The 27,402-nt window shown below is 39.3% G+C and overlaps 1 protein-coding gene across 1 annotated transcript in view; it reads left to right on the plus strand.

The window, feature by feature from the left end:
• Nucleotides 1–1,785: 1,785 nt before the first annotated feature.
• The window catches only part of ITPKA (inositol-trisphosphate 3-kinase A), a 54,215-nt gene continuing 28,598 nt past the window's right edge, over nt 1,786–27,402 (plus strand). Inside the window, exon 1 of the mRNA XM_034417807.3 lies at nt 1,786–2,831. Coding sequence (XP_034273698.2) covers nt 2,388–2,831 — 444 coding nt within the window. The 5' untranslated portion in view covers nt 1,786–2,387. The remainder of the gene's footprint in view (nt 2,832–27,402) is intronic.

The following is a 27,402-nucleotide window of genomic DNA, read 5'->3' on the forward strand; positions in this document are numbered from 1 at the left end:
AAATAAAATTATTCTTTTAGTACTCAGAATATATACTGCTCAAAAAAATAAAGAGAACACAAGCAGAAGACATCCGAGAACTGAATGAATGAAATAGCCTTATTAAATACTTTGTTCTTTACATACAGTAGTTTATACACTGCTCCAACAACTAAAGGGAACACAAAACTACTGAATGTAACGAACAAAGTATTTAATAAGGCTATTTCATTCATTCAGATCTCGGATGTCTTCTGCTTGTGTTCCCTTTATTTTTTTAAGCAGTGTATATTTAATTAAAAGATCAACACTAATGACCTGCACTGAAAAAATAAGGTATTATTTTATTCATATCCACAGTGAAGGCAGCTTTTCTAAGGTAATTGGGGAGTTAAATCTGGCACTATCTGCAAAGCACCAGGAAGGAATAGACCAGTGATGACTAACCTTTTTGCCATTGCGTGCCAAAAGCAGGGGGAGTGCGGGAGTGGGTGGGACGTGCACATGTGTGCCCACACCATAATTCTATGCGCCCTGCTCCCCCGCGCATGCACACAACCCCCCCACGCTCCCCATGCTTTTGGCACGTGATGGCACATCGGCCCGGTAGGCCTGTTTTTTGCCCTCCCCAGGCTCCAGAGGCTTTCTAGGAGCCTGAGGAGGATGAAAACAGCCTTCCTCACCTCTCTGGAGGCCCTCCGGAGGCCAGAAACAGCCTGTTTCCCAACTTCCAGTGGGCCCAGAAGGCCCAAAAATCAGCTGGCCAGTGCGCACAGGCACACCAGAGCTGAGCTCATGTGCCCACCGTTATGGCTGTGTGTGCCACCTGTGGCACGCGTGCCATATGTTTGCCATGACGGGAATAGACAGAGCTCTAAGTTTTAAATAGTGCCACGGTAGGGCGGGCTACTTGAACCACGTAGGGATAGTGACTATGACTCATTTGCTTCTTATAACTGCATTTTGAGGTTTCTTTCCATTCCTGGCATTTGTAAAACCACCTTGTGGGAGGACCAAAGGTGCTTTTTCCAGAGGTAACTGGACTTCTTTATTTTTTCCTTTGAAGACGTTTCGCTTCTCATCCAAGAAGCTTCTTCAGCTCTGACTGGATGGTGGGGAATGGAAAGATTTATATTCCTTGCAGACAGCTGGTCATTGGCATTCTTTTTAGAGAGTTATTGAGGCCACTTGGAGGTTTGTCTGTGTCCTCAGGGTCACCTAATAGTCCAAATGTGTGTGGAGCTTGTTCACAGACAAACCTCCAAGTAGGACTCTCTAAAAAAATTATTACTATTTGTTATAATAAAAATCAAAAAAAAAAAAAAAGAGAGAGAGAGAGAAGTGAAACGTCTTAGAGGTTTGGGTTAGTTGCAGCTTTAACTAAGCTGCACCAGTTATCTACAGATAATTCAGCATTTGATTTGGTCTATCTGTCCCATCCTATACTTCACCCATAAGGCAATACGTGTAATCAGAGTTGATTTTGTGGGTTAGTTAGTTCTGAAGATCTCCAAGAAAAAGTCCTTTGGTGAAGAAATCCTTCCATTCCCCACCAATCCAGTCAGAACTGAAGAAGCTTCTTGGATGAGAAGCGAAACGTCTTCAAAGAAAAAAAAAACACAAGAAAGTCCAGTTGCCTCTGGAAAAAAGCACCTTTGGGACAACCACGACCAGGGCGACCGAGAATCTCCACAGACTCTCGAGGGAGGCCATTGGCGAGACGGGGCCGAGGGCGTGCAACACGCGAGGGAAACCAGCCGTACTTTGTACCGTCCAGGAGCCCAGGGGAAGGCGGGGCCAAGCAGTGAGAGAAACTTTGCAAGCAGGTCTGCGGCTTGCCGGAGTGGCGCTTCTCCTTTTTTTTTTTTTTATTTATTTATCCGGCTGAATTTGCCGAGACACTTCCAGGTTTCGTTGAAAGAGAAACCAAAAAAAAAAAAAAAAAAAAAAGAAGGGAGGGAGGAGAAGCGACGCTACCTCAAAACAAACAGAGCAAAGGCTCCGTGTGGGAGTGAGGGAGTGACTGGGTGAGGGAGTGAGAGAGAGCGGGGCGGGCGGGCCCTCCTTTACGCACATTCCAGACTCCTCCTTTCTCCCGGTTGCGTACGCCGCCCGAGAGCAGCGTGGGGCTGCCGAGCGATCTACCCATATGGGTCAGGCTGAGGGGCGGTGAAGCAACTCGGGCACTTTCCCAGGGATGAGTCAGAGGACGGCGGGATCGGCCTGACGGGGCGCAGGCCGGCCATGCAGCGGCAGCCCGAGCCCTCTTCAGTCGCGTGCTTCCCGGCGCCGAGGTGCCAGGAGGAGCAATCGCCGAAGCGCTCCGCTGCCCCGGACTCTCCGCCTGGGCGGCTCGGCCCCCTGCACCCTTCGCGGTGCCGGCATCGCTAGCGCCTTCGCCTTCCTTTATGGATCCCAGAGAAGCCCAGGACGGGAGCAGCCCGGAGCTGGGCCGGAGGAGGCAGCTGAGCGTGGGGGAGCTGTGCTCGCTCTTCGAGGCTCGCTGCGCGATGGCCAGCCGGCAGCTGCCCGAGCCTGCCCGGAAGAGCTGCCGTCCCCGCAACGGGGTGCTGCAAGCGGTTATCCCGCAGCTGACCGTCACTTCGGAGGAGGACGGCGGAGAGGCGCAGCGCAGCCCTGCCATGCTGCCTCCCACGGAGCCCAACGGTGCCTGGCTGACCACGGACAGCTCGCTGCACCTGCTGCAATCCTCCAGGCGGCTCTCGACGTCGTCGCTCTCCTCCACGGGCTCGTCGTCGGTCTTCGAGGACTCCGAGGATGACCTGCTGAGCGACACGGAAGGCAGGAGCCAAGGGATCGTTCACTTGGAGCACGGCGAGGAGACGCACCAGGTACCCGACGGCCGGGGAAGAGCCGGGAGAGACCGCTGCCGGGAGCGGGGGCTTCTGCCTTACGAGGGGGGCTCTGCCTGGCTTGCCAACAACGCCTTGGAGTTGATTCGGAATTGCTAAAAATACTCACCTGGTTAATGGAGGGTTGGCTGGGCGTTTTTCCTTCCTTGGCTTTTGCAAACTGGGAGCGCCTCCAAAGGAAGGCCTTTTCCCCGGGCAGTTTGAGGGGGGGGGGTTTCTTCCTTTCGGAGAAGCTGCGCCTATGATTGCAGCTGAAATCAACGAATAGGCCTTTTGAAAAAAAAAATGCCACGTAGATTCTAAGTAGGAGAAAGATTACCTAGAAGTGTGATAAATTTGAACGCAGGGTTTCCTCTCTGTGTGGAACGTGTGTTGACTCAAGGGGAAATACCACACCTGTAGTTGTCAGATGTTTCACTCTGTATATGTCAACTGCTTAGGGAAACCAGTTTCCCTAAACGTCAAAAGTATGCAAAGTAGATGTTTTCACAGGGGACCCTGTTGGACACAGCACTTGGGGAGTGGATGGACAGTTTGATTGACAATGCTGTGTATTGTGGTAAGCTCTTAGAAATAGTTTGCATGGACAATCCCTATTGCTTTCTCCTTCTTCTTTTGTGTGTATAACTCAACATTTAGCAAATGTTTTCTGCCTCACCTTTCTGCCTGAAGCACTTGATGGAGTACAGAGGTTTATCCTGCTAATATAAATTGCAGTTATTTCTCAGAAGTGAGAATGCTAAGAAAAAGTAGGGATTTTGGTTTTTGAATGGTCGGAAATACTTGGGTTCAGAGAGTCTATGTGCAAGGCAAAACTTGATGTTTTGGGTGCTTTTTGATCTGTGCCTAGAACAAAATGAATAGAATAGAATGGTTCAGCTGTTTTCTGCAAACTATGGCTGATCTGAAACAGTCTGGAACAAACCTCCAAAATTTCTGAGTTGGATACCCAATGTGTGTCTCAACAGATTTGCTCTCCTAAATCACAACTTGATTGGACTATTGATTCATTCCAGTTTCCGTCTTCAGTCGTAGCAAGAAAATAAGCTGGATGTCTAGTAAACGTTAGGAATTTTAAGAACTGAAAATATATGTGAAATACCTCTAAGGATAATATCTTCTAGAAGTTGTGGTCTTAGAAACTGAATGTATAAATAAGAAATCATAGAGATAATCCTGGACAGCCCAGTAGTTTCACCTGTACCTTCTTTTCTGCTTGTCTCAATTAAGAGGTTTCGCAACTTTTTTTCTCATTCTCTTTAGTGTCATCTTAATGTACAAACCACCCCTAAAAACCCAAACATCAAAATGAACACAAATGAACAATATAAACAATACAATGAAAATTTATTTTTTAATAAAAGCAAAAAGTAAACAAAATTTGAGCGTCTTCCACATCATGCTATTCACTTGAAACTAGTGTTTTAGGAAAAGTAGATTTATTGCACCAATGTAGAACTAAAAGGTTCTTCACTTGTTCTTTCCTTGGATTCTGTCTGCATCACCTCATGGGAGTTTGGGAAACCCTGCTCTAGATCATTGGAAAACTTAGAGGTTTTGATGCCTCACTTAATACACCTATACACACACAGTATTGTACATTACATATAAATATTGCTTTAAAATTAACATGAAGAAAAATAATATACTTCCTTCAGCATGGAAATGCTATTTTAAAAATCATGGTCTGTGAGAAGAGCTCTTTGTAACTGGAAAATCTGAAAGGAACATGGCCAGATATACAACACTTTAATCACAAGGCTTTAGACAGGAATTTATTTGCCTGTTCAATAATGCATCCCTGATCATTAACCGATTGCAGGAGATATGCTTCATGTGGCTCCTAGAGCATCAGAGGCAATAGCTCCAAAACCTCAAAGCCAGAATGGTTGGTTTAATGGCGATTCACAAGGTCCAGTTCATATTTTTTATCAGCTAGATATTTAAAAATGTGTCCTCCTCCTTGTGTAAGATAATAAAGAAAAAAAAAACAAAGAATTACTTTAATAATGGAAACAGATGATAAACACAGTGACTCCTCAAGAGTTGTCATTGTTTGCATAACAACTTTAAGAACTGATTACAGAATCTTTTGCAAAGTTGAGCCAGGAATGGCTATAATTATTTCCTAAAAATATGAAGTATTTGGCATAAAATTTATGAATCCGGGAAGGTTAGCTTTTAGTATTTCTTTAAAGTATTCTTTCAGTTTTGAAGATGAAAACAAGAGGAAGGCTATAATGCTCTTAAGGAAACTTGTATTTTAGCAGCATTTTTTGGGAGGGAGGAAAGACATAGCAATATTTGAGACTGTGCAGGAATTAAGGCTGTCCAGAGCTTTCAGGTTCAGTTTCAAAAAAAGCAGCTTTGAAGTCTATATTAGTGCAACATCTGTTTGCAGCTTCTTAATACAACTGTTCTTTTTTCTCAGGATCAAGCAGCAGGCAATTGCATGGTTTGGGAGAAAAAAGTCAACTTCTTTAAGCTACAGTTGTGTCCACATGTACCCCAAGGCTTTCTTTTGGAACTGAATCTAAACCTCTAGGCCAGGGGTCTCCAACCTTGGCAACTTTAAGACTTGTGGACTTCAACTCCCAGGATTCCTCAGCCAGCAAAGCTTTCTGGGAGTTGAAGTCCACAAGTCTTAAAGTTGCCAAGGTTGGAGACCCCTGCTCTAAGCTGGTGATGTCTGAGGGCATTTTAGTTTAGGTTATGTCTTCCCGTATAACCAATTCTGATCTTCATGGGCCATGTTGAGAGACATAGCATGTGAATGGGATAATCCTAGCTGAGTTTGGCAGCTCTTTCAGTGCATGCTTTCCTGCTTAGCTATAGTTGTCCAGTTCCACATTGTCTTTCTTTTCATACAGACCCTTTCCATTCCCCGTTTGGCATACAATGCCTGAATCCTTCCTGAGCTAATTAACTTCAGTTTCCTGTTTTGCCCAAACTCAGAAACAAATCCTGAGTGTCAAAATCCTTATAACATTTCTTTTAAGGTAGGCTTGTATTCTTACTAAAGGTGCAGTAGGAATTGATTGAATTGGTCAATATAAAGTTATTCTTTAAATCAAGCTTCCTAACTGGATTTGAAGGGCAGGAACATAACAATAAAGGATAGTCTGCTGTGAATCAGGAAAGAGGAGTTACAAAGTGCAGAAGGAAACTCTTCAGATGATGCGTACACAACTCGGATCTAAAGATGGAAGCAAAACAATTTCTCGCAGCTCCATTCCTCCATGGAAATGTTTAGGATAAATATCAACAGGAATGGAAGGGAAACAAAGTTGCAAATTTTGATATTGTGCTTAACTCCTCAGAAGATGAGAAAAGGCATTGATTTATCAAAGCTTGGAAAATAGTTGGGCAGACTTACTTTTAATATATGAAAGCACTGGTTCGTAAAGTCAATACAGAGCATTCTTACCCCAAGTAATTGCTTATGTTTCTCTACAGAACCTGCGTTACATCTAAATTAAACTCTACTCTCAGGCACGACTAAAAGCAATGTATTCAACTTAATTGAATTAATGGTTGGCAAAACCTCTAATAATAAACAATACATCAGTACAACAATTTTCATACATTGGTAATTTCCAGTCTGGAATTAGTAGATGTTTTAGGAATGCAAATCCAGTATAATGAGTTTCAGCGTTCCTTGTTATGTAATGGACTTCTTCCTTTGAAAATTTACTTTGTATAGCTAGGGTGGTGTGTCCCAAGCTTGGCAACTTTAAAATGTATGGATTTCAACTCCCAGAATTCCCCAACCAGCATGTTCCTTTCTAAGAGTTGAAATCCATACAGCTTAAAATTGGCACATGTAAGAAACACTGATTCAGAATCTGAGTTATGTTTCTAGATATAAAAATAGTTAGGAGTTTATAAATCTTTTATAACAACAGCTGCCAGCCATTTTGAAACTCTGTCATTATTTGAATTTTTACAGCCTTTTGAGTTGCATTTGGAATCTGATATAGTATTACTATTAAATTAGAATACACTTAACAATTTCTTGATTGGCTGGTATTCTAGCTTTCGTCTTAAGATAACAGTTTTAAAAATGCTTCATACTGTGAGTGTGACTTTTTTCGAAGGGGCTAGAAAGATTAGCCCATGTGTTTTACCCATTTTGGCAATAATATGTTCTTCACAAATCTGTTCTGCAGTTAAGCAGGTGCTCTTATATATAAAGTCAATTTTTAAAAGCAGAGCAAGCTGTTAGTCATAGTTTTTATGGAAGTCATTTAATGTGTTTATTATAATAGATTGAAATCTGTTTACTTTAGCGAATTCTCTTACCTGCCATAGGGAGAGGGAGGAGATTGCCATCGTTTTGCTAAGGAGAGATGACCTGACATATGCTAATAGAAGCACACAAACTGCTGAAATATTCTCAGGGTTGAATTAGAATAAACCTGGGCCACCTTTTATAGATAGTCCTTGACTTACAACGGTAGTGAAGGCTGCCCACTATGATTGTAAGTTGTGACAGTTGTAAAGGGGGCATTATGTGGCTGACTCAATTTTACCTTTTTTTGTGGCAGTTGTTAAGTGAAACACCATGGTTGGTAAGGAACCCATTGTTTGCTGTGGGTGGGCCATTTTTGCTGAAAAGTGGAAGTAAATGATGGTTTTCTAATTCTAAATTAGAATTAGTTGTGTGTCATCTCCCCACCACCAATGAATCTGATCTGAATTGAATGCTTTTACATTTTTCTTTCAGCAGAAGGCAAAAGGGAGCTTTCATACAAACCAACAAAGTGTGGACATCTGATGAATCTAAGATCCAAAAGAGATGTAATTTGGGAGATCAGTACATAGGATTTCTTAAGATTTTCCCCTAAACTGTCTTTTTGCAATAAGAAACCCCAATACACATTGTAATGCATTTGGGATTTCCATGTCCTTGCAACTTTTGCAAATTTGGGGAAAGGGAGAGGTGCTTTCATTGCAGATGTGGCGAAGGGAGAAAGATTTAAATCTCTCTAGAACTATGAACTGTAATCTAAATCTTTAATAACTGTTGTATGTTAATCAACTGAGTTTGGCCCACGTGTAACCAGCATTCATTATTAAAAACAAAAATTAATTCAAGTATGATTTATTCTAGAAATTAAATCCTATTTGAAATAATTTACTAATTCCAGAGCCAATACACATTCACTTTTTCCTGTGTTACTTTCCACCTATGTGTTGGTGAGAAAACACAGTCCTCAGTCGATAATGAATATGTGCCATTTTTGTGGATTATCTAATCAATTAATTGATCAACGTCTGACACACCACTATCTCATAAAATGTTGAATAAATTTACTCATGAATTAAACTAAATAATATAAAAATCAATAACAAAAGTTGCTGTGGTTGGCAGGTGGCCATACAAAGCGAGTTTGGATAGTGGAGTCCTTGGTGCTCTCTGGTTGTTTGCTTTGTCTAGGATTGGTCTAGGATGCTCACAGGTACTTCGTTGGGAAACTAAGCATCTCAGACCAAGCCAAATTAAAAAAAAAACCCCACTAGAAAATTCCTAGAAACCTGGTGTTCAGTAAATCAGCCATTAATTGACACATAGAAATAAATCATATTTATACACAATTCAAAAGAGACAACAAAAGGCTCTCTCTTTCTCATTGAGGCAATCAGCTGCCCAATCAGTACAATAATGCATTGCTCATTCTTTTTCTTCTGTTTGGCTATTGTTCTGCCCCAGTTACGGACCCCAAAGAACACAGCACACACAAAGTCTGTACAAACCTTGGTTTACTAAATTAAATCAGTTTTTTTTTCCAAACAAAGGCTGTTAATTAACTTTCTTAACAGCCTACAAGAATCCAAAGAATAAATAATCTTAATCTTACTATGGTTGACAGAAAGCTCAGAAGCAATTTGCAGAGAACTAAGATCAAGGCATGAAGGTATGTGCACTAAGTTGTTCCCTGCAAATTGCTTTGGTCGGCGTTCCTCCTTAAATAGGCTAAGGGAATGGCCAATTAGCCCCAAGCCTTACTCTCGAGGAGATCTCCTCCTGAGGAGCCACTCCTGCTTTTTGGCAGCTCTGCGCGCCCGTACATTGAGAAGAGGCTCCTCCTCTTCGTCCTCTTTACTTAAGGGAGCTTCTGGAAGTTCTGAAGGCCCTGGCTGAATCCCCGCCTCTGGCACCACATTTTCTCCAGCCTCATTGTCCGACTCGAGTGCCAGTTGCACAGGCTGCTGGCGCAGCATCACACCAGCCTCCTCGCTGTCTGAATCAGCCACCAGCCACACAGGCCGCATACGGGCCACAACAGCTATGCAGATTCATCAGGTAGATTGTTACCTCGACTTAAAACAGTTTGTTTAGTGACTGTTCAAAGTTACAAGGGCACTGAAAAAAGTGACTTATGACCATTTTTCACACTTATGACCATTGTAGCATCCCTGTGGTCATGTGATCAAAATTCAGACACTTGGCAACTGATTTATATTTATGACCGTTCCAGTGTCCTGATGTCATGTGGTCTTCATTTGCGACCTTCTGACAAGCAAAGTCAATGAGGAAACCAGATTCATTTAACAACCGTGTTATTAATTTAACATCTGCAGTGATTCACTTAACAGATGTGGTAAGAAAAGTTGTAAAATGGGGCAAAGCTCACTTAACAAATTTCTCACTTAACAACATAAATGTTGGTCTCAATTGTGGTTGTAAGAGGAGGACTACCTGTACTGGCCAGCATCAGTCTTGGCAGTAAGGGAATTTTATAAGGAACTGTACTATTTTCCAAAATGCAGCAAGAACAGGTTGGATTGAGTGATGAATATAAATTATTGGATTCAAAATGGATGGCATGCTATGTCAGGAAACAGTTATCTGTTTTTAAAGTTTTAAAACAACTTTAAAAATCCATTACATAACCAATAAGAGTTGTGGTGATACATCTTGCTTTTTCAAGAATAGGAAAAGAGGAAGGCTTCACATAAACTGATCTTTATTAGTCTTACATGATATTAGTTGGGATTCTTTGAGTTTAGAGAGATCAGTCCTGAAGTAGTGGTCACAGGAGGCAAAATTGTTATATGTTCTTTGGTATTGATGTTCTGTAAGCCTGGAGAACTCCAACTAAAATTATGTATGCGAACCCTGGCTACTGTTAGAGAAATCCTTAAGCTGATTTGTATTGTGCTTTGGTTGCCCAGATGAAAAAGAATTTTGTAGTACTTTTCAGATTTTTTTTTTCCATTTTATCTGTTTCCATCTTTCTTATACTGCCTGAAATTACAGCACCCACACTTCAAAACTGTGAACTAAAAGTACCAGTCATTTCAGTTCAGAAACAGAAGCAGATTACATAAACTAAGCATGCACAATATGTATATTTTAAATTGGAATTTCAGGGAAAGGTTTCTAATGGATTTTTAAGTGGTGGGTAAGGATCTGACTTTTCACGCTGGATTGACAGAGATATCTGTGAACTCTTATTATTTTCTCTTGTGTAATGTATAATGCACATTTCTCATGTTGTGATTTCAGAATATATTTGGGGAAAGTGGGGGTTGTACTAGGCTCAGTATCCTTTTGATCCAGATGGTTCTTTCTAGTTTTGACTTGCTACCCGAGAGCTATTTTTGCTGTATATTTTCTCCATTGGAATTATGTTAACATAGATTCTATTTCTGTATTTGTGGTTCTTTCCTATTGCTTTTTCTCACAAAAAACTTATTCCATACAAAACAAAAAAGCTTAGAAACCAGGATAATTAATGTGTCATCTGCCATTTTATTATTATTTTACATTCTTTCCATTTAAAACGAATGCAGTGTTCCTCTGTAGTGTAAACTTTATTTACAACAATGCCTTCAATCTCATAAACACTGGAATATGGCTGCGTCAGTGTTTTGCTTCAAAGAATGCTCAACTTTTCATTAAAAAAAAAGGTAAGAATAAATGGGGAAAGTTGATAGAGAAAGTCCAAGGTTGCTTCATTTAAAAGTAGACAGTTTGAAAATAAGAAGTGTGAATGGGGGGATGTTTTCATACATATGAAACATGATAAACTCTATAAGTCATTGGTGACCTTCTACTTGTGATTTGTTTTTAGTGTAATCAAAAACAAACCAGATTGTTGGACATGCTGCAAAAGTTTAACTATCGACATTCCTCAGTTTTGTGGCCTCAAGATGTGTTGGATTTTACTCCTGTAATTTCAATTAATTTGAATGAACCCAGTTTATGTTTTATTTGCCAGTCCTATTAAGTTTATCATGTGGTGTTCAAAGTGAGTGTGAAAGAAATCCTTTTTTAAAAAAAAAGTTTTGATTTATATGCTGCCCTTCTCCGGAGACTCAGGACGGCTTACAATGCGTTAAGCAATAGCTTTCATACTTTTGTATATTTATACAAAGTCAGCTTATTGCCCCCACAAACTGGGTCCTCATTTAACCTACCTTAGAAAGGATGGAAGGCTGAGTCAACCTTGAGCCTGGTAAGATTTGAACCTGCAGTAATTGCAGGCAGCTGTGTTAATAACAGGGTGCTTTAGACCACTGTACTACCAAGGCTTTTTTGATGGAAATACTTCAAAGAATAAAGATTCATCTTGGAGGCAGCAGCCAGACAGGATTAAACTGGGAGGAACCAGTATAATTTTGCACAGTATTGTGGTTTTTGGTGAACATAATGTAGTGAAACCTGTTTATAAAGCTATTGCAACCTTCCTAAACCTTTGGTCTTCCAATGACTAAAACTCCCAGAATTAACTATTAGTTGTTGGAAATTCTAGGAATTTTAGTTGAACACATGGTGTGTATCTATTGCAACCTTCCCAAACCTTTGGTCTTCCAATGAATAAAACTCCCAGAATTAACTATTAGTTGTTGGAAATTCTAGGAATTTTAGTTGAACACGTGATGTGTGTGTGTGTGTGAAGGGGTAATTACATTGAGTAGATTGATCTATTTAAAAAAAAATTGGTTCATTTGCATTACGGTATGTTTATGTTTGAGAAAGGATATTATGCTTAGTTTCTGAGATGTGCTATTTCTACCCAATATTTGCATATTTACCTATAAGAAGCCTCTGTTATATGTTTGTGTAGCCATATTGAGGAATGACTATTTTTCTTATTTTTGCAGTTCCACATTTTGTTTGTCATTTCAACACAAATACATTCCCACTTTGCAGTATGGTTTTTCCTTGGCATGTTTTGTGAATCTAGCCATTGTGTGTGTTTTTTTTTTTAAACAATAAACTATGTCTTTGTTTACGCAAACCTCAATGGAATAAATAATGCCACAATGTGATACATGTAGTCCTCAACTTAACGACCACAATTGAGCCCAAAATTTATGTTGCTGAGAAATTTGTTAAGTGAGTTTTGCCCCATTTTATAACTTTTCTTGCCACATTTGTTAAGTGAGTCACTGCAATTGTTAAACTAGTAACATGGTTGTTAAGTGAATCTGGTTTCCCCATTAACTTTGCTAGTCAGAAGGTTGGTAATCAAATGACTCTGGGATACTGCAACCATCATAAATGTGAGTCAGTTGTCAAGCATCCGAGTGTAAATCATGTGACCACAGGGATGCTGCAACAGTCATAAATGTGAAAAATGGTCATAAGTCACTTTTTTCAGTGCCATTTTAACTTCGAATCATGCACAGATTGCTTCTCATGACGTCAGGGTCAGTGGGTGGAGCCTCCCGCCGGTTTTACTGCTGGTTCTATAGAACCGGTCCGAACCATATATATATATGTGTGTGTGTGTGTGTGTGTGTGTAACCATTGAATTGGGAGAGCTGTTGAATTGGGGTTGGGGTGGGTTGAGCTTATGGTGGTTCTTTTATTAATTTTTCCTGGTATCTATTGCTGGGAGATATAGCGTCATTGAATAAAATGTTTTCCTTTAATTTTCATCAAGAAAAATATTTTGTATGAGTGGCTATGAAAGTTGCCTTTAGGAGAAGAAGAATACTTTTGTAATCTTGCCTGTATCTTCCCATTTTCCATCCAGCCTTTCCTCTTCAGAAGCGGTACTTTGTGTGATTGTGCAATTCTGTACAGTGTGTATAGTGTGTACATAATACACTTTGTATTATGGCAAGTAATAACAGCTAAAAGCCACAAATATTGATTAATAGGAGGTATTATTTCAGGACACAAAACCAAGGAGAATAAAGATCAGGCCTCATCCATCTAGGCCAGAAGAGTAGTTCAGTTATAATTCTCCTGTGCATGTACCTACCTGTGCATCTAAAAAACATAACACAGGAAATAGCCTTGGTAGTACAGTGGTCTAAAGCACCCTGTTATTAAGACCAGCTGCCTGTAATTACTGCAGGTTCAAATCTCGCCAGGCTCAAGGTTGACTCAGCCTTCCATCCTTTCTAAGGTAGGTAAATTGAGGACCCAGTTGTGGGGGCAATAAGCTGACTTTGTATAAATATACAAAAAGGATGAAGGCTATTGCTTAGCGCATTGTATGCCGCCCTGAGTCTCCGGAGAAGGGCGGCATATAAATCAAATAAAAAAAAATAATACAGGATAACTGGTGATCACTATGTTAATAGAAAATGCAGGGACATGCTGTCTTAGATTCATGTCTTGGGCCAGTCCTGATAATTACAATATCCGTGGTATGCGTTTCTTCTACCTGACTGCAATGTGGTCTTGCTTATCTCTTATTTGTTTGGTATGCAAGACTGTAAGATGCTGAGAGTGCGATGGGAAAACAGGAGGAGGGGAACAGGATTAAGTTCTGTTAATGCCAAACTTGCATTGTTTCTTGATCTCAGTTTCTTGTCCAGCATGTGTGAGGCTCTATGCTATACATGCTGAAAAAAAATGCTTATTTATTTATAACATCGAAACCATTCTTAACAATTTTGCATTTGAAATCATTTTGGGGAAGCTGCTCCAAATTAGTTAATGTTTGTCCTCAAAGCTTGCTTGATCAAGAGATCTGTATAAATGCAAAGTATTACTCCTGATTATTTTATGATGACAATTAGAGACAGAAATGCCATGACTTCATTGTCTAATTGAGGAAACAACTATTAAGAGCTTTAAACAGTGAACTATTTACGGTAATTTCCCTGAAATGAACTGATACTTGTTTAAATCTGAAAGAATGAATCACTTCTTCTCAATCTCACCAAAACCTAGCCAGGTTTGAAGAGAAACACACTCTTTCTGTGCTGTAATGAAGAAGGGGAAAATGAAATCAGGGCTGAATAAAAAAAAAACTAATCAAAGATGGTATTTAGGCACGTAATTCGGGATTTTGTAGTGCTGAATTTCTCTACCCCAGAGAATCGTATGTGATTCATTTTGGATTTGATTAGCTGTCACCTAAGCCTTCCCTTGTAATAGGAGGCTAAGAAATGTTATTTTTATTTTATAAAAACATTTGCATGAAGGAATATAGGAGCTATCATTTTCAGTTTATTACAGCTTAAAAACTGGAGGTACAGAATTTAACAATTCTACTCCCACCATTAGTGGAAACATCTGAACATGCTTTAGCAAGCTTCTTTTGCTTGAAGGTTGTTACTGAGCCATTCAGAATATTTCTGCTCCCTTCCCATAAGATACGTTGGAGAAGGGGTGGAACCCAATAGATAAGTTGGCAGAAGTAAACTTTAGGGTGTGCCTTTAGGACTTGTTTTTAATGAACTTTCTCACAGATCTCTTGGGGAAAAAAAAGAAAAGAAGCTTGCTTTCAAACTGTTCCAAAAAAGCTTAGAAAGACTAAGACAGCTATGAGATGAGTCCATTATTTCCATGAACTGTTCAGTCCTATTCAGTTTGTAGATTTAATTAAGAACACTAATTATTCAGAGGCCCAGTGTTTCTAAGAAAACAATTGTGATTTCATGCTAGTTGTCAGTATTCCAGAAAACCCCAACTCCAATTAACATTTAATTAACAATATAACATTTAAAGATAATGTGATTATGTTTAATTTCAGGACATTATTTTAATTTTGTATTGGGGCAACACTTAGGTGGCAGAGGTCTACTGTCATACATAATACATAGCCATTTAAAAAAATCCCAGATCCTGGTAACAGTAGTATAATATAAAAAGGCAAAGTGCATTTGTGTCAGTGGCTGTATTTCTCAACCTGTATTGAAATCAGCATGCTCTGAAAATGAGCATCTATACCCTTCTTGTGGTTTTCCATTAAAAAACTACCGTAAAGGATTTCTTAAGATGAACTTAGTTCCTGGTACGTGTGGCTTTCTCCACATGCTTTTCAACAATTCTGTCTAATTTGCAACCTTGGGTGTTTTTGGTAGTCTTCCTTACAAATCTTACCCAGATTTAAACTTGTTTAGCTATGTTTTTTGGAACCGGCTAATGTTGCCAGGTCTGCCATCTGCTGTAAGAAAGCTGTCCCACCACCCCACTCCTTTTTTTAAAAAAAAAGCCAAAACGCTAAGTGAATCCTTTCAATAGCATGATTAACATCCCTACTGCCTCACTTATTTCAAGAGTTTTTCTCTCAGTTCACATATCTGCAGTTGAAAAAAGGAACTAGGTTGTGGGATGTTCTTCATCCCTTATCTATATCATCCCTTACGCATTTTGGAAATTTGTTTTCTTTGAGCCTGGCATTTGACATCAGAGACCAGACCAGGAAACCTTGATGGGTTCCTACTGTGTTACAAATTTGGGAGATAATAGCTGTTTGGAAAGAAGAGTTCTATGTTTGGGATACTGTATTTTATTTTGTTGAATGACAGGTCTAAGAGCATTTTTACTCATAACTACACATATCTAGTTATGTCTAATCATAACTAAATCCCACTGAGTTTTACCTGTGGATGAGTGTCAATTAGATTTTAGTTTAAAATATATTTTCCATGAATTAAATTGTGCAGGAAAATAAAACCTGCATTCATTTAGAATTTAAGCACGAGATTAACTAATACATAATATGTTGTATTAATAATAACCCCATAAATAAACCCAAAACATTTGTGATTCCCACTTCCCTACAGTAATAGAATATGGAATACAAAATAACAGAGTTGGAAGGGACCTTGGAGGTCTTCTAGTCCAACCCCCTACCTAAACAGGAGACCCTACACTATTCTGGAGAAATGGCTGCCCAATCTCTTTTTAAAAACTTCCAGTCTTGGAGCATCCCCAACTTCTGGAAGCAAGCTATTCCACTAATTAATTTTTCTAACTGACAGGAAGTTTGTCCCTAATTCTAGGTTGATCTCTTTTTGTTAAGCTTCTATCTGTTACTTCTTGTCTTCCCTTCAGGTGCAATTCTTGTTTCTATCTTATGGTTCTCCTTTTTGTCAAATATTTTATTGATTTCTATTACTGTTACTAGTTTATTAATTTTAATCTGATGTAGATTTATTGATAGTTTTAATAATATTAAATATTCAGTGTTTTACTCTGTTTTGTAAGTAATTTTTGTAAAAGCTTGACATGAAAGAATGAGATAAAAATAATTTAATAATGAGATTAGGATTCGAGATTAGGATAACACACAATAATAATGTGTTATCGGAATAAGAAAAATATATATTAACACTGCTGTTGATCAGTGTGCTGTGCTGCTAAATGGCTTTAACTATTAAAGATGTATGGATTTTTAATGTTGCGTTATTAATTGGCTTGTGAACAGTTCTGGAATACACTGTATAAAGAATACCACAGTGCACTAAATATATTTTATTGCATCTAGAGATGACATAAATGATTACCCTAGATTTTGCCACAATGTGATAAAGTGAAAAGGAATAAAGTTTGGTTATGAATACTTGTCTTCAAAAAAGTAGAAAGGAAAAATACGTATTCATGCTATTATCTCAGCCTAAATATATTGAAGTAATTTGAAAACTTTTTATGAATATCCAAACTGTTCAATTTAACTTTTTAAAATATGCAACCTAAGTACTTTAGAAACTATTGCACTATTATTTTGATCAGTAAATTGTATAAAATAGGAAGCAGGGTGAACCAGTCTTCTATTAAAGAACCAACTTCTGGCTTATTCAAAAGATGACTAAGATTGTTACACTGGCTTATTCGATACTCCTTTAGAGGCAAGCTGTTTAATAAAATAAAGCATACAAGAACAGCATTTATAACTTATTGTGAAATGATGTTGCTGAGTTTAATTAAGGAACACTGTGATGTTTTGCCAAAGAGTCTTCCTGGAGATGGATTTGAGCCAGGGTGCAGAGTCCAGAATTCACAGATTTTTTTTTCAATAGTGTATGCTTGGATGCCAGATTTAGGTTCAGGTTTTTCTACTGATCAGAATATGAATTTCATAGCTCATTATTTAAAAAAAGGCAAGAATTCATATCCAAGATATGTAATATAAATTCTGATTTAATTATATTGCTTGGCAAAGTGCACAGCAGCAGTTTCTGTTTTACTCATTCTCACAATTGCCTTGTGAGAAGAATTTTTGGATAGATTGGCATTTTTTATTTGTTGTGCATTTGAACTGGTTATCACTATTACTGATATCACTATTGCAAAGGCTCTAGTCAGCAATTTATAGTGGGTCTCTTAGTAGGCTAAGTATTACAGTCCTGAGGTCAGAGATCTTTGCCACAATGAAACTGCCAAGTTTTGACTAGTTATCACCCAAATGCTCTGTGACATTTAACAATTTGGATCCTGTTTCCAGGAAGTACTGAATATGTATCCTAGAAACCAGTTGCCAAAGATTTACCTAATTATTTCTCAGGGTAAGGAGTGGGAGTATACAGTACTAGGATCTCTTAAGTAGAGAGAAGAGGTGCTGACTGGTTGAAGCTACTCTGGGTGTAGCTTCTGAGTAACATGGTCTATCAAAAAATGGCTATGGGGGGTGGTGTCCCTCTGAGCTGCAGTTCACATTAAATGATTTGTAATTGCGGATAGTGAGAGTGAAGTAGGACAATTGCAGTTTGGATTTGAAATTTGTTGGACATAATTTGCCAGTGAAATGGAATGAATGGTAATGTAGCCAAGGTCAGGCTTTCAGTGAGGGCTTTTCCAAAGAGGATAGAAAGAACATGAGTTCTATTCTTCTACAAAGAACAAAATTTCTATTATTACCCTTGCCTAAGAAGCTTTCTAAAACTTACACTTTGATTTTTTTTTTCCATGGGAGCTCACCCCTTCTCTGTCTGAAACGGAAATGTTCAGAAATATCATTATATATTATAATATATAATATAGTTGGTTATCCTTCTATTCCATATTGACTTTTGGTTGCATCAGAGCTGTGGTCTGTGGAGATTCTCAGTCATCCAGGTCTCAAAGGTACTTTTTCAAAAAGGCAACTGGAGAAGACAAAGGTCATTCTTTTGAAGACAGCAACGTCCACATTCTAGACAGAGAGGACCGCTGGTTTACAACACAGTCCTTTTAGCAGTTCCAAGAAGGTTCCACACCCATTGGCACTATTAACTGTGCCCACTGGGAGGGCACAGATAAACCTCCAAGTGGCCTCAATGATCTCAGAAAGAGTGCTAATGACCATATGACTGCAAAGAATATAAATCCTTCCATCGTCCACCATTCAGTCAGAACTGAAGAAGCTTCATGGATGAGAAGCAAAACATCTTCAAGGGAAAATAAAGTCCAGTTGCCTTTTGAAAAAGCACCTTTGAGATCAGAGCTGTGGGTTGATGGGCTCATTATGTTCTCTGGGAATCGAATTCAGAATGAAATGCATGGATTGTTGCATAACCTAAGAAAACAAACCCAAACAGAAATAAAGCCTAGAACAAAGGAAGTTTTTTTTTTATTATTTGTATTTATAAATTGTCTATAAAAATATCTGGATATGCGCTACACAAATAGCATAATGCAAATTAAAAAAAAGTCTGATAGTAAAATCATCCTGCCAAAAAAACAAATACAAAGCCAGTGTGATAAAAATATAGTCTTGTAAAATACAGGAAAAAGCGAGCTGAAACCAGGCAAAAAACAAAACAGTAGTTAAAACAAATGCCTTATGGTGCCAAGCAGAGATGGTGCAAAATAAGCAGCTTTCTGAATAATACTGTGCATAGTTGATACAGTCTGGAATCTTTCTATGGTATTTGGCAATGCTCCTGGAAAAGGCACAGAACGAGCAAAGCTGAAAAGGAACTTTGTAAAGCCCTTGTGTTTAAGGTATAGTGACCTTTTCTTAACTCTTTCACACACACACACACACACACACACACACACACACACACACACTCTTATATATTTATATTTTCATATTCTATTTTGTGTGTATGTATGTATGTATGTATGTGTACATGTGTATGTATGTATATACACATACGCACTAGGGGGGATTTCAAAACTCATCACTACTGGTTCGTTTGTGGTCGTGTGTGTGCAAGCGCGTGCGTGACACTTCTGTACATCCGGGCTGGTGGGAAGAGCCTCCCGCTGCCATCGCTACCGGTTCGCCCAATCCGGGGCGAACTGGTAGCGACCCACCACTGATACACACATACAAATACATACACACTCATACACAAATTGGGCCTCTTCTCCAACAAACTGAAAAGAACAGTATTTTTGGAGTGAGCTCTATTATTCAGAGCAGGTACATTTGTGATTATCCACAATGACCAGGGAATAGGTCTCAATGAATTCAGGAGGGTTTTCTGCAGATTATATATGTGCAGGTTTCTCCTGGATATCATTCTTTGCTTTTATAATAGCTCTCCTTGGAACTTATATCTGTTTTTTATTTTTCATTGTGACTTTTTACTGTGATCAGTGGATGAATGAGTGCTGAAGAAAGATTAAATATGTAAACTGTCATCTTTGAATTACTGCAAAACAGTAAATACTTCTGAAAATAAAATTGTAAAATTGTTTTACCGAATGATCTTGCGATTTAGTACTTGGCAACAATTAGATCTAACAATCATGATGTCTTATCCCAGAACACGCCCTATTAAATTTTGGGATTGTGTATGCCTCCTGATTACAGGTAGTTACAACCACAATTGAGCCCAAAACTCCTGTTGTTAAGTGAGATATTTGTTAAGTGAGTTTTGTTGACATTTTACGACATTTCTTACCACAGTTGTTAAGTGAACCACAGAAGTTCTTAAGTTAGTAACATGGTTGTTAAGTGAATCTGGCCTCCCTGTTGAATTTGCTTGTCAGAAAGGCGTAAAAGGTGGTCACATGACTCTCGGGACACTGCAACCGTCATAAATATGAGTCAGTGGCCAAGCATCTGAATTTTCATCATGTGACCATGGAGATGCTCCAGTGGTCCTAAGTGTGAAAAAAAAGATCATAAGTCACTTTTTCCAGTGCCGTTGTAACTTTGAATAGTCACTAAATGAACTGTTGTAAGTTGAGGACTACCTGTACTTCAATTTTCATACACAATGAGAAAAAGTTAATACTTCTGCTTCTGATTTGTACAATAAACCACTCCTCGTTTCATGTGAATACTGGAAACTATGGTTTGTACAAACTATCCTTATCAAATTAGAAACTTGATTTGAAATATTGATTTGTTAATTATGGTTTGTGCAAGGGCAAACCCATTGGTATATTTGGATGAAACAGGAAACCACTGAAGCTTCATTTCTCTTTCCTTCCCTCTCCCTCTTCCCCTTCCTCCCCCAATAGGTCAGACCTATGCATCTTCACCATCTTTCCAAGAACTCTTTTGAATCCAGATAGCTATTTGGAATTGTTTTACAATTTTCAATGGGATACTTTTAGTGACGCCAAGAGGTCTCAAATTATCTTCCCTGGTCTATAGTAATCTTCCTTGTATTGCAGAAAACCTTATAGAGTTCTGCTCTTAAACATTCATAACAGCTAAAACCAGTCTCTTTCCATTTTCCATACTCACGAAAGAAAACAGATTCTACTTTTTCTGGGAACAAATCTGCAACAGTTTTGCCCATGTTAAATACAGCAATCTAAATAGTGGATCTGTAACTCCAGGCTACTGATAAAAACCTGATTTGAAACCTTCTCCTTTTATTTGTGCACTTCTAATGATTGTTTAAAAAGGAGAGTATTTGTCTGAGGAAACAACTTCTCAGCATGTAAATTAGCTGTTTTGCTTACCGGAGTCCTTGGTTTGCCATCCCCCTCCGTGCGTATTGTATGGGGTGAATAGCTTTGCTTCGTTCTCTATTCACAATGAGCCATTGCTTCATGATCTATTCTAGCACAATCTTGACTGTCTTTCAAAGTCACTTACTAATTTTGGAAGGCAACACTTCTCTCTCTATTACAATGCTCTGATTCTATTCAGCGGATTGCTGGTCCTATTGGGAGAAGCCAGGAAATCGCCCAGTTTTCTGCTTTACACAAAGCAACTGCTATGGGTGAATTATGCTGCCTCTGTAATTAATATGGCCAATACAGAACTGTGGATTGTTTGGAGGAATCTCAAGGCTAGCTCCCCTACATTAATAGTGTGCCAGGAGTCAACTGTAGTCTTAACGTGTAGCTTCTTTGCTGCATTTCTCCGTTTTCCAAAGCATTGAATGAATATATGCAATAGGAAACAAAGGAATTAGAATCAGTGCAATTGGCAATTAATTTTAATAGCTACTCAATATGCATTCTTTACTTTGTCCCAGTCCTGCCTTTTGTGCAGTATATGTATTGTGCTTTTATAGATCTGTATATGTGCACATATATTCATATGTATACTAGCATATTTTATATATCTCTCTCACTAGGCAGCATAGGGCAGCATAGGGCCTGCTGGCTGCCAGAAGAACAAAGCCCAGAATCGAGTGGATGTGACTCCACTGAGCTAGGGCTGTAGAAAGAAAAATCTTGGTTACGTAGGAGAAACCTGGCTAAAAGAAAAACACACATAAAACCTATGAAAAGGAAGAAAAAAAATATATTTTGCTGATAAAGAAATAAAGGGAGACTAGTATAGATCTATTTCAAGCTTTTTAGCTCTCATCAGCCAGCCATACCCTTACTTGGATTCGAACTTGGGCTGCCTGCATGTTAGGCAGTTGTATTAACCACTGAGCCACACACACACACACATATATATATATATATATATATATATATATATATATATATATATGTATGTATGTATGTATGTATGTATGTATGTATATATGTATATATATATATATACACACACACACACCTGGCTAGGTGGCTCAGTGACTAAGATGCTGAGCTTGTCGATCAGAAAGGTCGGCAGTTCGGTGGTTCGAATCCCTAGTATAGGTCGTCTGTGTGAGCAGGGGGTTGGACTAGATGACCTCCAAGGTCCCTTCCAACTCTTGTTACTGACCAAAGTATGTAGATGCATATAGTAAGTTAGGTGGGGTGAGTTGCCATTACTTGCCCCAGCTCCTGCCCACATAGCAGTTTGAAAGCATGCAAATGACTAGATAAATACGTACCACTTATGTGGGAAGGTAATAGCATTCTGGGTTCCTTGGCGTATCATCATGTGGGCCACATGACCATGGAAATATCTTTGGACAATGCTGTCTCCCTTGGCTAAGAAACAGAGATGAGCGCTGCCCTCGGAGTCAGACATGACTGGACAGGGGAAACCTTTACCTTTATCTTTAGTGTGTTAGGAATGAGCAATCATTAAGAGTAGTTTCATCCTTGTTAAAGAGTGGATTCAATCCTAGGTTGAGAAATTGGGTATTATCTGTTCTAATAATGTCATCCCTTCTTTTTGGAAGGGTTCAGTTTGAGATGAGCTTTCTTTCGGATAAATACGGTAGATGTCCTTATTCATCCCTACCAGTTTCTGTAAAGATGAGGAGGTGTTTTCTGCATAATTAGTCAGGGAACTGGTTGCTGTTAAAAGGAGTTTTTTAACAATTTTGTAGATGGCAATACAGAGCTGTCTGCTTGCAATATGTCCCCATTGTCAATTCAAGAAAATTAAATTATTCTGCCACATTGATGCTGTTGCCGAAGGGTGTGTTGTTATTTGCTGCAGAGTGGCAAATTAAGTGGCATCTCCTGGCTTTGATTCCTTCTCCTCCCACAGATGTCATCAGCCACCTATTAATTGCCCTACAAAAGGATGGGTAGGTGGTGAGTTTACACTGATGACTGGACTTAATGGGTTTAACCATTCAGCTGGGAACAAAACAGCTGATCTTCTGAGTTTGGGAGGGTCTGCCGTTGCTGAGCAAGAGAGGCTCTCCTATGTTTTGTGTAACCCTTCTCAATCTGGCAGATTAATGCTGGGCTTGCTTCCGTTGTAAAGGGTGGCAAAACAGGAAAGGCTGCCCTGCTTCATTATGGGAATTGGCTGAGAGGATAGCCAGGTAACCATCTATCCTTGTTTCTCCTGCCATCGTCTCAGCCCTGGCAGCAACTCCCCAGGCTGAGGGGGCTGCCAGAAAAAGGAAGAAGCTGACTTTCCATCACTTGCTAGCAAGCTAAAAGGCCCTGGTGGCACTGCATGCTGAAGTAGGAGAGAATTCCACTTTGCCATACACCCTCCCAAGGCCTATCAGCTGTTTTTTGTGCTATTTTAAAACATCGGTTTAGTGGTCTTCTGAAGTAGAAGTAAACCCCAGATCAAAATCACCGTTCAAAAAAGGAACAGTAACTGGCAAGCAGGGGTGGGTTTTGTCCTGTAGTGAGTGGCAAATAAGGAAAGCTGGCTGTCTCCAGGTTTATTCCTTGTACCTGCTCTCATTTGTCAACCGCTGTGTATGCGTGCACGCGCAGCATGAGTTTGGTGTGCACTGTGCATGTGGACGCAGCGTGCATTTGGTGCACACCACGCATGCGTGGCCAGCGAACCGGTGGCAAACCGGTTCAGATTTCACCTCTGGTGAAGGGGCCCTTCAAATAGCCTGACCCAAGCTATGAAGGTCTTTAAAGTGATGTCCAATGCCTTGAATTGTTCCTGGAAACAGATTGGTAGCTAGTGTAGAGGTGACACATGTGCAAGTCTAGGCTTATGCAAAACTGGTTGAGCTGCTGCATTCTGAACCAACTGAGTCTTCTGGATATTGTTCAGGGGCAGCCCCACGTAGAGTATATTACAATAGTCCAGACAGGAGGTGACCAAAGCATGGGTGAGTGTGAGATGGGTACATTGGTCCAGAAATGGGCGTAACTAGTGCACAACTCATAGTTGTGCAAATACCCTCCTTGCCATGACTGCTACCTGCTTCTCAACTAGGCATTGCAAATACAGGAGATCCCCCGGAATATGTACCAGGTCAGTCTGAGACAGTTGCAACCCCACCCATGACCAAAGATGGTATTTCTCCAAAAGCCAAAGAGCCCCTAATCGAAAGCCATGTTTTAGCTTGTTGCTCCCCATCCAGACCTCCAGCTACCGAGAGAAGGTAGGTGTAGCATCACTAAACTCACCATGGGCAGAGTGTACAGCTAAGGATCATCAGCACACTGGTGATATCTCATCCATGGTAATGGATTATTTCTCTCAGTGGGAGAAATATGTAAAAATATGTTCAATATCTAGTTATTGAACAGGAGCAGAGAAAGTACTAATCCTTGAGGAACCCTGCAGAGCAGGAGCTGGTTATCAGTTCTCTCAACCACGATCAACACCATCTGAGAATGATTTTGGGAGAACGAAGTGAACCAGGACAAAACAGTGCATGCACGCACGCGCGCGCATGGGCACACACATACTCCTGGAACCGTTCCAGAAGGATACCATGGTTGATGGTATCAAAAGCTGCTGAGAGATCAAGTAGAGTGAGAATGGACATGCTACCTCTGTCTTGCTTCCACCACAAATAATCAAAAATCACAACCACAAATCACAACTGTTTCCATCCCATATCTGGACCCTTATTGAAAGGGTCCAGAATATAATCCGTTTCATCCACCTCTGTTTGTGCCATGGTTATGCTCATGTTGGAAGCCTCGGAATATGCATTTTCTGTTTGCCTGACATCCTGGAACAGCTTGGCTATTTTGGCATTAAGAAGGGATTTAAATACTCCAGGAAAACAAATGAGATTTATTTGTAAGAGCTGGCAATGGCCTGTGGCAATTGTTTCCAAGCTAAACAGAATTTATTTATTTTTCCCTTTTTCTTTAGCTTGATTTCCAACATAAATATATACTTAGGAAGAAACGTCATGATTGATTTATAAGTTATGACTCGGTAAGTACTGTACGGATTGCTTTACAATGGCCATCCTTGAAAGTGTCATATATGGAAAGTTGAAAATCCATTATTTAGGGAACAGCTTGTTTAACGAAGAAGGTTCTTGGCTTTGTTGCCAAATACCGTATGTCTTTATTATTCAACTGAATTGTCCTTTGATATGAAGAGGATGATTACATGCAGTTATACTATTTCTTCTTTTTTAAAAAGAGTTATGAAAGCCTGCTTATATCAGACCGTATGACTCACAGAGTCCAATTCCCTTTCTTGCCTTAATGTATTCCCAGATAATAGATAAGTGAACTGTAATTGAGTAGTACCTTGGTGGTGTTACTGAGATCCTTTTTTCAAGGTGGGTAATTAGCTCCCTTGGGGCCACAATTACTCCTCGTTGCCTTACAAGGCCTTGTAATTTCTACAAGTAGTCTTCGACTTACAACAGTTCATTTAGTGACCATTCAAAGTTACAACGTCACTGAAAAAAGTGACTTATGACCATTTTTCACAATTATTGCATTATCTCCATGGACATGTAATTTACATTCAGATGCTTGACAACTGGTTCATATTTATGACGGTTACAAGGTCATGTAATCACCTTTTGTAACCTTCTGACAGACAAAGTCAATGGGGAAGCCAGAGTCACTTAACAACCCCGTTACTAATTTAACAATTGCAATTATTCACTTAACAAATGTTTCAAGAACAGTCATAAAATGCACCAAAACTCACTTAACAAACTTCTCACTTAACAATATAAATTTGGGGCTCAATTGTAAGTAGAGGACTACCTGTACTCTTTAACTAACAGAACATCAGGTTGATAGACTAGTTCCACGTGTTCAATTCAGCTGATTTATTGCTAAAAGTGTATGGACAAGAGTCTTCTCAACTAAGGGTCAGCACCTGGTTGGATCAACAGCGCCTAGGGGAGTTGGACTTAGTTCACTTGTGGCTACATAAAGATTCTAGGCTGATCCCTGTTTTAATTCCATTCCCAGGTTCTGCCATTTCTTCTTTTACACAGAATAATAAAATAACAAATAAAATTATCTGCTACAATGTCCTTCCTGTCAATGACTACTTCAGCTTCAACCACAACAATTCACGAGCACACAATAGATAGAAACTTAAGGTAAACCGCTCCAAACTCGATTGCAGAAAATATGACTTTGGCAACAGAGTGGTCAATGCCTGGAATGCACTACCTGACTCTGTGGTTCCATCCCAAAACCCCCAAAATTTTAACCTAAGACTGTCTACTGTTGAGTTCACCCCATTCCTAAGAGGTCTGTAAGGGGTGTGCATAAGAGCACCAGTGTGCCTACCATCCCTGTCCTAATGTTCCCTTTAATTGTATTCATTTTATGTATTCAATTCATGCTTATACTTATATATATTATCTAATACATACTCGACAAAATAAAATTAATTAATTAATTAATTTTAAAAAAAGGGGGGGAATCGGAGATCTTCTAGTTCAGTCTGCTTCCTAACATACCAATGTGACTTTTCTGGCTTATTGCACTGGAAATGCTTTTGACTATCAAGTTAGGACTTGTTGTGCTGCTTGTGTTTAGTCTTCATTATTTTGCTTGTAGTCAAAACTTTCCAGTGATGTACTGTAATGTAGTCAAAACTTTTCAGTCCACCAGGAGCATATTATTACAAATTCCGTGGATTTAAGAAAGCATGTTGAGCGATTAATAACTTTGTGCTGTAGTTGTATGCAAGTTCTGACTTCATTGTAACTGACATACAAACCGGTGCTTCAAAATGGATCGAAGCCTTTCCTGTCCTGCAAAAGCTTAGCATTCTGTGAATTCTCTAAACTGGTGTTTCTCAGCCGTGTTTGTTTGGCTGGGGGATTCTGGGAGTTGAAGTCCACACATCTTAAAAGTTGTCAATGTTGAGACACACTGCTCAAAATGCTCTTTGGCACCTGTTACACTATATGTGGTCTAAATCTTACACTCTGTCTGTCAGCTGAGCCAGAGGAAGAACAAGATTATTTCCTGTCAATACTATCTGCAGATGTGTTGCTATTATAACCTATGTGAATACCAAAATTAATCATAGAAAATAATGTAATATTTTCAGTGCAAAAATAGTACCATTTTTTAATATACATATGTGCTGAGAAGATATTACAGCTGAGCAAAGCTATGAAGAAAGGATTTTAAAATGGAGCAGAAGGGTGAATCTGTGCTGTTGGTCCTAAGGTTAGGGTGAAATATGTAATTTTTTCATTTACTCTTTCTTTTTGAATGGTATTTTGTTTGTTTAGGGATTTCTTTTTTTTGGCATCCACTGTTTTATCTCAATATTTTTCTTCAACATGGTTTGATTGTGGCTTAACATAAACCCAAACATATTCAGTAAATCATGAAATCCAGCTGGGTGGCTTTGGGTTAGCCACTCTCTCTCACCCTAATCCACCTCTCAGGGTTGTTGTTGTG

The sequence above is a fragment of the Pantherophis guttatus genome, chromosome 1, assembly GCF_059756535.1.
Source record: "Pantherophis guttatus breed Tessera chromosome 1, ASM5975653v1, whole genome shotgun sequence".
Lineage (NCBI taxonomy): Eukaryota > Metazoa > Chordata > Lepidosauria > Squamata > Colubridae > Pantherophis > Pantherophis guttatus.